Source organism: Lytechinus pictus, chromosome 4 (genome assembly GCF_037042905.1).
Source record: "Lytechinus pictus isolate F3 Inbred chromosome 4, Lp3.0, whole genome shotgun sequence".
NCBI lineage: Eukaryota > Metazoa > Echinodermata > Echinoidea > Temnopleuroida > Toxopneustidae > Lytechinus > Lytechinus pictus.
In genome coordinates, this window is record NC_087248.1 from 18,466,541 (window position 1) to 18,480,796 (window position 14,256).

Sequence of the window (14,256 nt, forward strand, 5' to 3'; positions counted from 1 at the left end):
CTGCTCTTTGTGTGCTCAGGGGGATGTAGATGTCTGACTTCAGATCACATGATTTTAAAATCACATGATCATTACGGTAATTAAAGCATATGGAAGTATCTCCATGGTTAAAGGGATACCCTGTTGTGGGATAGATTGAAAAAAAAAATTGTGGGCTTTTAAATTGTCTTCCTGTAAAAAAACCCCTGAAAAAAAAGAAAAAGATATAACTGACAGATCGGCAAAAATGTCATCAAATAATTAGAGAGTTATGATTTGTTTAGGTTTGATTGAGTTTGTGATGTCATATGCGAGCAACTGCCTAATATATGGCATGTGATATGAATTCCATAAATTTACTTTTTTTATGGTACATGTTAATCATCATTGTAAATATAGTTTTTCGTATAAAACTGACTACGAAATGATTTGTGTGTCTGATGATATTGCATGCAAATAATACATGTGTGTTATCAATTTTCAATTTTTGAGAATTAGTATTATATTATAGAATTAACATATACATGCGTGCATATGATCTCACACACTCAAAAGTTTTAAATTCTATTTGTTTACGGATCTTCGCTAAACCTTCACTTACATGTTTATTTTGTTGTTTTTCTGCCTTCATCGAAACAAACTTTATGAGAGCTGAGAAGTGACAGCATTTCTAAAAAGGATGGTAGACACTCACTCCTTGGCCCCTTTTCACGCTTCTCCACCTTTTTCCACCTATTCTACCCTTTGAGTTTTTTTTAGAGCGTAGTAATCCATATGATGTCATAGTAATTTTTGCCATGTAGGTGGTATACAAAAGTCATGAACATTGCTTGGCTACTTACAAGATTACAATGTACTTCAGCCTTCCCAACAGGCATTGCTTTGTCCAGATACAGAAATTTGGAGCAAGACCCATGCTATGCCCTAGTTTTAACAAGTTGTCATAATTTCTTATTGACCCTCCTTCCCTCTTTCACTTCCTTTAATCATAACACTGTGTGCCCCCCCCTGTCTTCCTGCCTTGACATACATACTGTACATCCCAGGCAGGTCTAACACTCACCCCCCCCCCCCCTCTCTCCACCCCGCACTCCAAATTAGGAAGCCTGTAGTCATACATTAACACTCATTGGTTAATAATCTAATGACTACTTAATTCTCATGATCATGAATTGTCTCGTGTCGCCTGTCTGAATTAGAAGTTGAGATATTTTGGGTAACACACACGCACACCAGGCATTATCGCCCTGGCCTGCTCTCTCTCTCTCTCTCCCACGGAGTCCTGTTTTAACGAACTCTTCAGCTACATCATCTACATGCTAACGTGGGCATGATATTGATCACTCATATTTTTCTAATACTTTCACCTACTTGTAACACTTTGTGTTTGGAAGAGTAAACCTTAATTTTTTTAGAGCTGCACATTTATTTTTGGAACCCACATGACAAGAGCGGGTCACTGGGCCATATTATATATGGCAGAACCAGGATTCAACAGTTTTTCCCGCGAAACCCGAGGATAAGAATCTGTCTGATTTGTGTGGCTCTTCTCCATGCCATGTGCTACCTAGACTTCATATCATCTCAACAAGCACTTCCATATCACATGATCAAAATGTAATCATGCAATGTCGATACCTGTAATGTCTTCGAGTTTCTCTCCAAAACTTAACTCTTAATGATTTTCCAGACAGCCACTCCCAGGAATTCATTAGTTTTGATGGTGTTTATGGACCCAAGTATTGATGTTGAATGTTTGTTTCTGTTTGACATTAAAGCCGTGTAATTATTCTCTAGTTTCCGTAATCAATTCGCTCCAGCACCATGCAATGGTTGCATCAGGGTTAGTTCGACGGATGCCCCCAAAGCATCAGGAAAGTGTTTGTTGCCTTCCCAAACTATGATATAGCAAGCCATTTTATATTCATTGTCACTGAAGTGAAAGGATATCACAGGTATCTTCCTGTTGCTTGTTTTTGTCTCTTATCGCAACATTGGACACCTGATAACAAGGAAGCGTGTTCAATAATCTATGTTGGAGGCTTAGCCATCGTAATCAGTCGTCATTTATAGAATTGTCTTCCTAGATCATGGTGATTGTGCGTAATATTTTTCTGATGTCTCTGAAGAGAAATGTCCATCTGCAGATCTAGTTCTAAAGCTAATGTCAGTTTGCCATCTACTGAGCATAGGATACACTGGGATATCTCAGTCGGATTCTGATTCTGGTGTCTTGGAATTGTTCTTTTGGAATTCCTGAACAGACTACTGGTGAGGTCAAATTATCCTGCTGTGCAGGACCAAAATACAGGGATGAACGAAAGCAGTTTGGCCTGAACATGTGCAAGAGTGAACATCTTGTGATCCACTGATCAGTGATGTGTTGGTGAATAGTCAATGAATGCCTTTTTGCACTGATGTCCTCACTATTAACATATGTTGTGAAAATTAACCTGTTCGCAATGATTGCAACGTGCTTTGTCCAAGTGTTGATTTTCAGGATGTGATCATGTTCAAACTTCAAAAGGAAAGAAAGGCCGATGCTTAATAATATCGTTGACTCTACTTTATCTTATTACAAGGTATTGTCAGGCTCACCGCCATATTTGTGCAAACTGGGTAAACTGTAACTGAATTGGCTGAGAGGTTTCTTAAGGGATATTCTTTGACCTGAGCCGGAGTTCAGGTTGACTGTTCAGTAATCCATAAGCTTTTCCTGCATTGGCATTTAGAGAGGAAAGTTGCCCTGTCTGTCCATGATGTCGTCATCGTTGACTCTGAGATGTAAGAGGAATTTCAGGTCGTTTGGCAAAAAGTGGAGCTCAAGGTCATGGAACTATGGTGAAGGGGAAGGTGGGAGAAGAAGGAAGAGTGAGTATTATACTTCATTTGTGGGTTAGTTAAATCGGTTTGCTCTTACCACAAACAAATGCTCCTCTGCGAATCAATCTGAAGATTTAGGTGAAGGTCAGATTTGTGTTAAGAATTTTGTTTAAGAATCATACCTGTGAGGATTAGGGTTAAGGTACAGTTTCAAGCTCGGGTTTATTTGCTTAATTTTCAGTTGGCGCATTAGTCACAGGAGCAAAGGTCATGGAACCTACTATCTACTTGTTTGGACCTTGTTATTTACTTTTGTTCTTTGCTATTTACTTGTATTGCAATAATAATAATAATAATAATAGTGATATCTTATTGAGCGCGCACACCGTCCAGAGACGCTCATGGCGCTAGCGCAGCAACAGTTCCTTTAGATACAAATATTTTTTACACGTACATTACAAACAGCTACTTGATTTACTGTTGATGTTGTAAATATTGGTATTGAAACGAAAAAAAGATTAATTAATTCATTCATTCATTCATTGAAAGATGAAAAAACTTGTTTGGACCAACTACCTCTTTGTTATCATTGTTTGGAACTACACAACCACCCCTGCAACCAACTCCTACAGCTGCTGGCAATCATATTCTTATTAAATATTTTATTGTTATTTTTGTTTACTCATGATATAATTCTGTTCTACTTCTACTTGTTAGTTGTATTTTCTTTTCTTGCTTTCTCTTGTCCAATCCTCCTCATCCATGTTCTCCCCCTCGTTCAACATCTTCCCTCCCCTTTTGATATTCTTGTCTTCTTCTTCCTCCTCCTTCTCTTTCTCCTTTGTCTCCTTCTTCTCCTCCACCTCCTCCTTCTTCTTCTTCTTCTCCTCCTCTTTCTTCTCCTCTTTCTTCTTTCTCCTCCTCCTTTTTCTTCTTCTCCTCCTTTTTCTTCTTCTTTTCCTCTTCCTCCTAATCTTCACCTCCCCTCTTTTTCTTCCCCATCTTCTAGTCCTCTTTGTACTTCTTTTATAAATGTTTGATGTGCACTATCTGCACTCCCTTCAATGGCAAATTCCTCTATTTTTGCACTGCACTACTGTTCAGCTTTAATTTGGTGAGGTTTAATAAGGGAAGGCTCGATTCTGTAGTACGAAGGAAATCATAAAAAAGGAGGAAATCATATGACGAGCTTGTTAAGGATGTACGTAATATTTTGATACTTTTTCAGGAATATTAATAGGTCACTTGGAGTGCCAGCATTATCTGTGTCATGAGCAGTAATCATACCTCCATATATTCAGATTCAAGATTAATTCATTACATTCAATAAAATGATACAAATTTACAAGAATTTACATTTACATACAATACAAGTTATGAAAACACAAAAAGGGAATTGATTTCCCATACAAGGAAAAAATAATCCAATATGGAATTGGGTCTCTGCAAAAGTTAGAATAAGACTTGAACTTGTCAAGGCTGTGCCCCAAACTGGAATTGAATATTTGTACAATTGACAATTGTTGAGGTTTTTAATCATAAAGCAATACAAAATAAAGGTGGTGATTTTTTACCTGATTGCTAAGAAAGCATAAATGCTTGTAAGCAAGCAACCAGAGGACCAACGGCTTAAGGTCCTCTCCGAAGGACCTGGTACTGAGGATTAATGCCTTACCAAAGGGCACTAGCGCACCAAGTGGGAATCGAACCCGGGTCACCAGAATACGAATCCCCCGCTCTACCGACTGAGCTATCGCGCCAAAGGAATTTTACAACTTTTACAAAATTTTATAAACATAAAATTAAGTTAAGAGGGGGTGAAAGGTTAAATATTATTGTATGAATAATTACATGAATAGGGATTGCATGTAGGTTAGTTTTTTTTTATAAGTTTTTATAGTTTCCTTTTATAACAATTGAAATTACTAGTTTGACGTATATATTGAGGAAGTGCATTCCATACAAAAGGTGTATTATGTTTGACAGTAAAATGAAAGTTTTCTTTCATTTTAATATACATGTACATGCATGAGAGTTATATTTATGACAGATATTGTTATTAATTATGGATCTCAATATGGAATGATATTAACAATTATTGATGTGTCAACATATCTGAAGAGGATTTATCCTATTAGGAATTTATTAAGCTTATATATAGCAACAAGTACTTTCAATTTGAGAAACAAATGTTTAGAGTGGGCATAAAAATAAGATAAAGTGCAGTACATAACAACTACATGTATAAATTTTTCTTACTTTGATTGGTTTCCCTAGATAATGTTCCCATAACTTGAATATAGTATGGCATCAACATAGTTTGCTGATGATATCAATATTCGTATTGTCCGTATACGTGCACCATAGATGCAAGAAGTTACATATCTGCGTTGTCCAGTATCAGTTTAGTTCTTATAGTATGGAAGGCATACACCTCATAATTTCAAATTCCAAGCCCTTGTATTGAATATTTTAGGACAAGGCCCATTAGCTAAAGGGCACATTTCTTTATTCCAGCACAAATGGGGGGGGGGGGAGTATAAGGGCACCAAAATTTCCACAGCTAATAAGATGGGCGTTAAGGCCTCTGAATATATTTATAAAGGCATCTACAGCATTGGATTATTGTTCAAAAGGGTAAAGAAAAAGCTAGAAATGTTTGATAATTTCTATTTCACAAAGACAACAATGCTGCTATATTGAATTGTGCAATGCAGGTGAAATTGCCAGTACAGCGTTCCACTTGTTAAGGGTTTTATGCCAGTCGTTCTTTAGCTAGATATGTCTACCACTACCGGTAATCATTACCCTTTAAATCAAGGTGAAATTGATCATTCGTGATAAGGAAAAGTTTTTTAACATGAGTTCAAAATCAATTAAAATTAAAATTTACAACTTGTACTTTAATAGCAAATGCGGTCAATCGTTATGTGATAAGTTAATCATAGTTTGAAAGTTTGGCATAGTTATTGACATAACTGTAATACTGCATTGAACTGCTAAAAATTATTAACTTTCTACCAAACTTTCTTGGGGGTTTTATTTTGTTTTTATTGAAATGTGTTTTGTTTTAATTGGTATTATCTTTGGAGTGCTGTAAATAAAACTGTGTGTACTGTGATGAATCTAAAGCTTAAGCCCTTGTTGACGTTACCGATAGGCTGTTAATTATGAGGGAAGGCAGGCAGGGATTTTTTTTTGGCTGCCGCTCTGTAATGACTTACCCGTGACTCATCTTCCTCCTCTTCCGCCCCCGTGACATTTAACATTGAGAAGAGAGACACAGAGAAAGGGGAGGGGAAAAGAGAGAGAGAGAGGGGCAGTGGCAGATCTGGGGGGAGTAGGGGTTTAAACCCCCACCTCGGGCTCCCTGAAAAGAATCAAGGAGTGTGGGATCAAACTCCAACACCCCTTCCCTGTTTACGAGAGTCGCGCAAGCAGAACAGTGGCGGATCTACGGGGGGGGGGGGGTAGGTCTCATTACATTGCAGCTCTTCGTTATTGGGTCAAACACCTACTTGTCAAACCCCCCTCTTAGCAAATAGCAAGATCTACCACTGGGTGAGGGGATAGGGAAAAGAAAAGCAGAAGGAGGGAGAGAGGTAGAGAATAATTGAGGGAGAGAAAGAGACAGATGGGGAAAGTAGAAGGGAGAAGGGGTAAAGGGAAGAATTCAGGAGAGAGTGACATAGAGATGGGTAGAGAGAAAATGGTATGGGGCAGAGATTAAAGGGGAAAAAATATTCATTTCCAATAAAAAAAACATTTAGTATGTGTGATTCCATTACAGAGAGGGAGGGAATACTATTTTATGTGTAAAATCATAAAGCGATTAAAATATTGATGTCTATTTCCTGTATTAATGATTTATAAAGGTTGTATGCTAAATTCATGGCAATGGTTAGTCGAGGAAAAGGCTTGTTCAAATTATTCTAGATCCTTGAGCAGTGTCCATCATGCTACTGAAGTAGTACTCAGTCAGGCTAGGACATTCCCATTAGCCCAAGAACATCATAAAAATATAAGAAGTATAGCTTTGTTATGGTTCAGGAAATAATTGTATACTACATTTAGCAATGACGTTTTTCAAATATTGAAATGTGTTTTTTTGCTTTCTTTGAAACTTTATTTCATTTCACTTTTATTTACATTTTCAAACATCTTAAACTGATAATTATTTATGAGATGTTACATGAGGAATATAATGTTTATGTGTTATTCAATTTCATAAAAGGTTAAATTTTGTAGAATAAAAAAAAAACATGTGAAAAACATTTACTTTATAGTGAATTCTCAACCTCAAATAAAAATGAATGAATGAACAAACAAACGAGCGAGGGATTGGGTGGGTGGGTGGATGGATGGATAGATGGATTAATTTTAAAAAAATAATTAAATCAAAAATAATTTTTGAAATCTTCTGTTGTGGTAATTTACAAGTGCAATTATGGGGATTTGTTAGATCTTTTTAGTATATTTCTGTAGGATGTAAACTTTTGCAAGTCATGTCATTTTGGGAGTCTGAATGAATTGTGAGTTCTTTGTCTAAGATTGAAAATGAGACATGTTTAATAGCTTGTTGCTCTGCTGAAAATAGGGACATTTTATTTGGATGAAGGAATATTATGTGGGGAACTGTTCTGTGTACTCACACATTATATAACAGTGATTATTTATACTACATAATTATACATGTATATTAATTTGTGGTTTTAGACATACATGTTATAACTCTACTGTGACATGGAGTTTTTATCCTGAACAACTTTGATTTGAATTTTTTTAAAATCCAGCAAGCGTAATGGTCAATGAAAATTCAATAATTTATCAAACCATGTTTTGCATGATAGAATGAGATCTATCATTGGCTCCCTCATGCCAAGCATAAATAACAATTTTGCAAAAATTCAGCTAAACTGTATGCTGTCTTACGAAACAATTAAGTTTGGTGACAGCCCTTTGGTAAGGCATTTATCCTCATTACCAGGTCCCTCGGAGAGGACCTTAAGCCATTGGTCCCCTGGTTGCTTGCTCACAGGCATTCGTGCTTTCTTAGCAGTCAGGTAAAAAACCTCGGTATAACATAACATTATTCAGATCACCTTGTTGGTTGGTTTGACTTGTCCTTTAATTTTTCATCATCAGTAACTGAAATCAGATAGTATTACAGTGATGTCAAAATAGAAGTCTTCCGACTTTGTCGACATACAAAGAATATGAAAAGGGATGTAGTTCCTAAATCAGAGCAAACTCTATAATTTTCTTTTCCCAGACCCATACCACACTGTAGTATTTGCCTGTAACACATGGATCATAAATAGTCGCTGACTCACCGACGCAAGATTTCCATGTGAGTCTCATTAATAGACTGTATGTGTACACGTGGATACAGAGACAAATCTCAATGAGGAAAAGATTGATGTACCACGTTGTGTTCATATCAGCCCAAGATAATCTAATTAATTTATGTCATGTTACATATCGTACATGTAGCGTAAAATATAAATGGGTCCTAGTGCAATTTGATTTAGGCCCAAAAATGTCCCCAACAGCCCTTTAAAAATGTCAAAATAATCCCTGTAAATGACCATGATTGCATTCTATGTGAAAGCTTATTTAAGTAGAATAACGTTTTATTTGTTGTTCATTTGTGCAGCTGAACGAGAGCAACTCCAGGCGGAGCTTGAGCTGGACCTACTGGAGGCATGTTCAGACATACGCAAGTTAGAGTTTCTTCTTAAGAAGCTGGGTTTCAGTGCAATCAATAAAAACTACAAGGAAACTCCTCTCTACAAGTAAGCTTCATACTGTATCTTCTTCAATTTCAGTTTCTACAATTGTATGATTAATAATTTGCATATTATCATATAACAATTGGGTATATTAGCTCTTGGCTAAATGGATGGAAAATTGTTACTTACACATGAGTCCATCTTGTGTGTAATTTATGTCAAGAGATTCTAAGTTGAAGTATAAACAACTGACTAAAATCAATGTTGGTCTAACAAAAAAATCTAACAAGAAAATCATTTCAATTTTTTCCTCTGCTTGAATTGAACTATTATGTACTTATTCTTATATTCATATTCTCATTGTAATTCCTACTTTTTCTCCTTTAGCCCACGTATTTAGTGAGAATTACAAGTATTGGAATGTTTATGTAATTGCAGGGGTGGTCAGCCCCAGGGTCTTTTGAGGGGGGGGCGACAACCTGAAAGTGGACATAATCATTTCTCAAGTAAAGGACAAGACCACCGCAACAAAAGTTGATTGGAATAAAAAGAGAAAAACCCAACAAGCATAACACTGAAAATTTCATCAAAATCAGATGTAAAATAAGAAAGTTATGAAATTTTAAAGTTTGGCTCAATTTCACAAAACAGTCATATGCACATCCTGGTCGGTATGCAAGTGAGGAGACTGATGACGTCATCCACTCACTATTGTATTTTATCATAGGAAATAAAAAAATATTCAAATTTTTTCCTCACTGTCAAGTGAAACGGTGATTAATTCCTCCCTGAACATGTGGAATTACCATTGTTTGATACTATATGGTTCAGTCAAGTCGGTTCATTTGGTCAAATCTGTAAAAAATGAAATACTGTATAATTCAAACAATAAAAAACAAAACAAATAGTGAGTGATGGACATCATTGACTGACTCATTTGCATGTCACTGAGTTGCATGTGCATATCACTGTTTTGTGAAAAATAAGCGAAATTTTAAAATGCCATAACTTTCTTATTTTATATCCGATTTTGATGAAATTTTCAGCATTATGCTAGTTTGATTTTTCTCTATTTATTCAAATCAACATTTTTCTGGGGTGGACTTGACCTTTAATAACAGGGACAACGGAGTTGCAGGACCCAGATGCGTGACTTTATTTTCATTTCTTTTTCTTCCTCTCTTTTCTCTTCTTTTCCCCCTTTTTCTTTTATCTTATAAATGCTTGACAAATCATGAGGGGTTGATTGCCCCTCTTTTTTTTTTGGCTTCTGCTTGTAAACATGATTTCACCAGCATTGGTGGGGGAATAAGAAAAGCAGGATTTAAAGAAAATACCAAAGCAATACAAAACAAAGATAGTACAAAAGTATCATTTATGAGGGAACATTAGAAATGATTTTGAAAGTGAAAATAAGCAATCGTCATTCTGAATTCATTAATTAAAGATTCATGTGTCTTCATTAATCATTAATCATTTTAAATGTTTAATGATTGTCTCCTTTTTGTCTCGCTTGGAAATTTCATTTATGAGGGAACATTGCAAAAGATCTTGAAAGTGAAAATAAGGAATAATCATTCTGAATTTCATTTAAGATTCATGCGTCTTCATTAATTAATTTAAATGTTTGTAATTGTCTTCTTTTTATTGAATGCTGGCAATTAAGGATCCACAAGGTAGGTTAATGTCTCGAGTGTTATCTGCTTTTTATATTTTCACTTTTCATTTTCTGTGTGATCAAATAGCATGAAAGTGGAAAGTAAGCGTAATTGGTGAAGTGTGTTTATAAACCCCCTATGGATTTATTTTCTGCATGATGATCAAGGTGAACTTTAGACATGTTTCTTGACTTTATAAACTTTTTTATGTGGTGTTCTGCCTCTAATTTCACAGTTTACTCTGGTCCATACTATTTTGTGATTTTATGGATATTTGGTTCCAAAATACATAACTCTCGAAAATCATTTGAATACTGCGATAACAAATCATACAGATATTGGCTTTAAACATTTATGTACTTCATTTCACATCTTCGGTTAACTGTCATTGATCATGCATATGATATTTCTCATCAATGTACGGAAACTGTCGATTTTCTCCCTCGATCTGCTGTATTATGCAGACTAAACTGGTGAAAAAGGTTAGCCCTCTTTCCACTGTAGATATTTTATCTCCAGTGAGAATGGGGTCCTCATAGCATTGATTAATTTCACTTTCGATACACTTGAAATTAAATAAATGTAATTAATACCCTAAAAATTATTAATAAGCAGCTAATAAATAGGAGTGCTTATTGATTGTGGGATATTTTTTGCATGTGTTGTTTCAAAAAAAAAAAATGTGCTGTTTGTGATAGGAGTAGTAATTAGCTTTAATAAAGAATCAGTGCCAGGAATGAGGGTAGATTAGATTACATTTTTACTTTTTTGTGACTCAAAATCCCCTAAAATCAACAATAGGTTACAAAGGAATGTTCTCTGTAAATGGCTAAGACTAATTCTGTCTTCAAAAAGTAAAAATAAAAAATAAGCTTTCCAGAATGAAAAAATAATATCCTAGAATTGTGATTGAGTTCTGTGTTGCATTCTGGAAGAATAAATCTTCTTTCTACGAGATTTCACCGTGTTCACATCTCATGCTTGAGTGAACCCAAACTCCAAACCTTGTTTTTCTCCTTATTTGTTTAATTTTTCTGTGAATTTCTTCTCTCTGCTTTCATGTAATTTTATGGGTTATTGTTGATAAATTTTGATAAGCTTTGAAATTGCTTTGGGGCAGCAGATCACTTTTAGAGTGAATAAAATCAGTTTTCTTAAGCTAAAAACATTAACATGAATCACATATCAAAATGCAAACCAAATAACTATTGCTGCACGCTAGGGTTCAAATAATCAACCCCCCCCCCCTCCAGCTTATTTAAAATATAACTTAGAGTGAATGTGATATTACAAACTGGATGAAGGCCCTTGGTAGATCTTTGTTGCATTCATTCAATTTATATTGTCCATGAATTGTGCTCTTAAAATATGGTGAATCCAAAACTTGTTACATGCGTTTGCGATTGTTTGGTGTTCAGTGAGATATATCCTTTTAAAAGTGATTGAGTAACTTTGTGTACATAGGTTTGCAAATCTGGGCCCCATCTTACAAAGACTTGCGAATGATCCGATCAATTGTAACTATGGAAAGCCAGCAAAGCCAACATATGAAATGCATGTTTGCTCAAATTTTTTCTAGATGTATATCCACAAATTCATTGATTTCTTGTCAGTTAGGTGTGTTCTTTGTTTACCAAGGACATTTTGCACATTTCGGGTAGAAAAGATTATGACAACTGATGGATTTTCATAGAGTTACGATTGATTGGATCAATCGTAACTCTTTGTAAGACGGGGCCCAGATCTTTAGAGCATTTACATGCTGTTAATGCATGCAATAGTGTTTCAAGAGGAAACCCTGACAAGTTTATTTCATAAGCAACATAACATGAAGATGCTTTGCAATAAGTAAAAAAAATGATTATTTTGCCTCCAGTTCAGTGTCAACTTCTAAAAGCAAATGGACACTTATGTCCGTAGTCATCGTAATTGTAGTCTAGATCTGGACGTTAGTAGTTATTTTGTTTGAAAAATCCTACCCTCACCCACACACCATTACATCAGTCCTCTCTCTTTTCACCTTCTCCTACTAAGGTGAAAAGAGATAGGACTGAAGTAGTAGTGTGTGGATGAGAGTATAGGTTTTTCCAAACTAACGTCCAGATCTGAACTAACGTTATTGCAGCATTTGAGCGACCGATAAACTTCAAAATCTTTGGATATTCCTGTCTAACATAAAGGTTTGCAATTATGATCGCAGCTATGCAAGAAAAAAATATAGACCTTGAATGAAGTTAAACGATACCATTACTTGTGTCAGAAAGAAGATCTGTGCCCCGTAACACAAAGCTTAGCGATTGATCGAAGAAGAGCTAGTTTGTATAATTGATTATAAACAATAACCAATTTAATCAATTGTAGATATCAGCCCAATGATCAATCACTATTATAGGAGCCTCGATTTCATTGGTATTAATTTAGCTCCCAATAAAGGGTCACCAGTGACACCGTTCTCAATTTAAACCTAAAAACTAGTTTACTGGAAACCGATTCAGGAAACCAGTTTGGAAGATCGCACTGCTAGCGTTCCAATTTGATCACCCAAAGTTGGTTTTCAAAACCACTTCACGGAAATCGATCTTTTAGCCATGGGTACGCTCTCATTTTCGCACGAAATTTGAAACCGCAGCGTAGGCATTCTCCACACGGTGTGAAGATCGCTTCTCGAAGAACGGTTGTGTCCTCAATAATGCTTAAACCAGTTTAACGAGGCAAAGCGTTCTTCAAAACTACATCGCAAGGTGGTTTTCTGAACCAGTTTGGAAGATCGCTTTGACTGTTCTCATTACACGTTAAACTAGTTTCGTCATAGATAAGTAAGAAATGAACAGCTTTATGAAACATCCACCTGGGCTCCGTAACACAAAGGTTTGCAATCAATCGCTAAATACCAATGACCAATCAAGATCATCGTTGCACGCGCACTCTGTTTAAAATACTGACTGAGAACCAATCTGTGCGGTTCTTTCATATTTGCAATTCATCGCAAACATTTGTGTTACGAAGCCCAGGTCGGTGTTTCATTAAGCTGTTCATTTCTTACGTACCACCGGGGATCCTTTCTTAGGAGCTAAATCAATACCAATGAACTCAAAGGACAAGTCCACCCCAACAAAAAGTTGATTTGAATAAAAAGAGAAAAATCCAACAAGCATAGCACTTAAAATTTCATCAAAATCGGATGTAAAATAAGAAAGTTATGACATTTTAAAGTTTCGCTTAATTTCTCAAAACAGTAATATATGCACATCCTGGCTGGTATGCAAATGAGGAGACTATGACGTCATCCACTCACTATTTCTTTTGTATTTTATTATATGAAATATGAAATATTCTAATTTTCTCCTCATCGTCAATGATACAATGATTAATTCCTCCCTGAACATGTGGAGTAAGCATTGTTTAATACTACATGGTTCAGTCAAGTTGGTCCTTATTGTCAAATCTATGAAAAAAAAAATTGTATAATTCAAACAATAAAAAACAAAAGAAATAGTGAGTGATGGACAGCATCGACTGACTCACCTAGTTGTGCATATCACTGTTTAGTGAAAAATAAATGAAACTTTAAAATGTCATATTTCTTATTTTATATCCTATTTTGATGAGATTTTCCACACTATGCTACATGTAGTTTGATTTTTCTCTGTTTATTCAAGTCAGCATTTTTCTGGGGTGGACTAGACCTTCAAGGGTGTATCATTTTAATACCACAAGAAAGGATCACCAGTCATGTGTAACTTAGGAACTGGTGGGTGTTTCATAAAGCTGTTCGTAAGTTAAAAGCGACTTTAAGAACGACTGGTGATCCTTCTTGTGGTAAATGGGATATTCATTGCCGATGGTTAAGCGCGTAAGAAAGGTTCACCAGTCGTTCTTAAAGTCGCTCTTTACTTACGAACAGCTTTATGAAACGGCTCCCAGCCTTATTAATCAGCCTCATGTACAGTGGTGCTCAAAATTTAGTGAACCCCATCAGAAAATATAACCTACTGAAAGTGTTCCAAGTTCTGTTATGTTGTAGATATTCCATTGTGAAGTCGGATGATAAATATTATATTCAA

At 35.7% G+C, this 14,256-nt stretch overlaps 1 protein-coding gene across 1 annotated transcript in view; it reads left to right on the forward strand.

Annotated features, from left to right (window-relative positions):
* The first annotated feature begins 1,796 nt into the window (after window positions 1-1,796).
* Window positions 1,797-14,256, forward strand: part of LOC129258900 (leucine-rich repeat serine/threonine-protein kinase 1-like) — a 47,540-nt gene continuing 35,080 nt past the window's right edge. Inside the window, exons 1-2 of the mRNA XM_064098545.1 lie at window positions 1,797-2,850; window positions 8,459-8,597. Coding sequence (XP_063954615.1) covers window positions 2,736-2,850; window positions 8,459-8,597 — 254 coding nt within the window. The 5' untranslated portion in view covers window positions 1,797-2,735. The remainder of the gene's footprint in view (window positions 2,851-8,458; window positions 8,598-14,256) is intronic.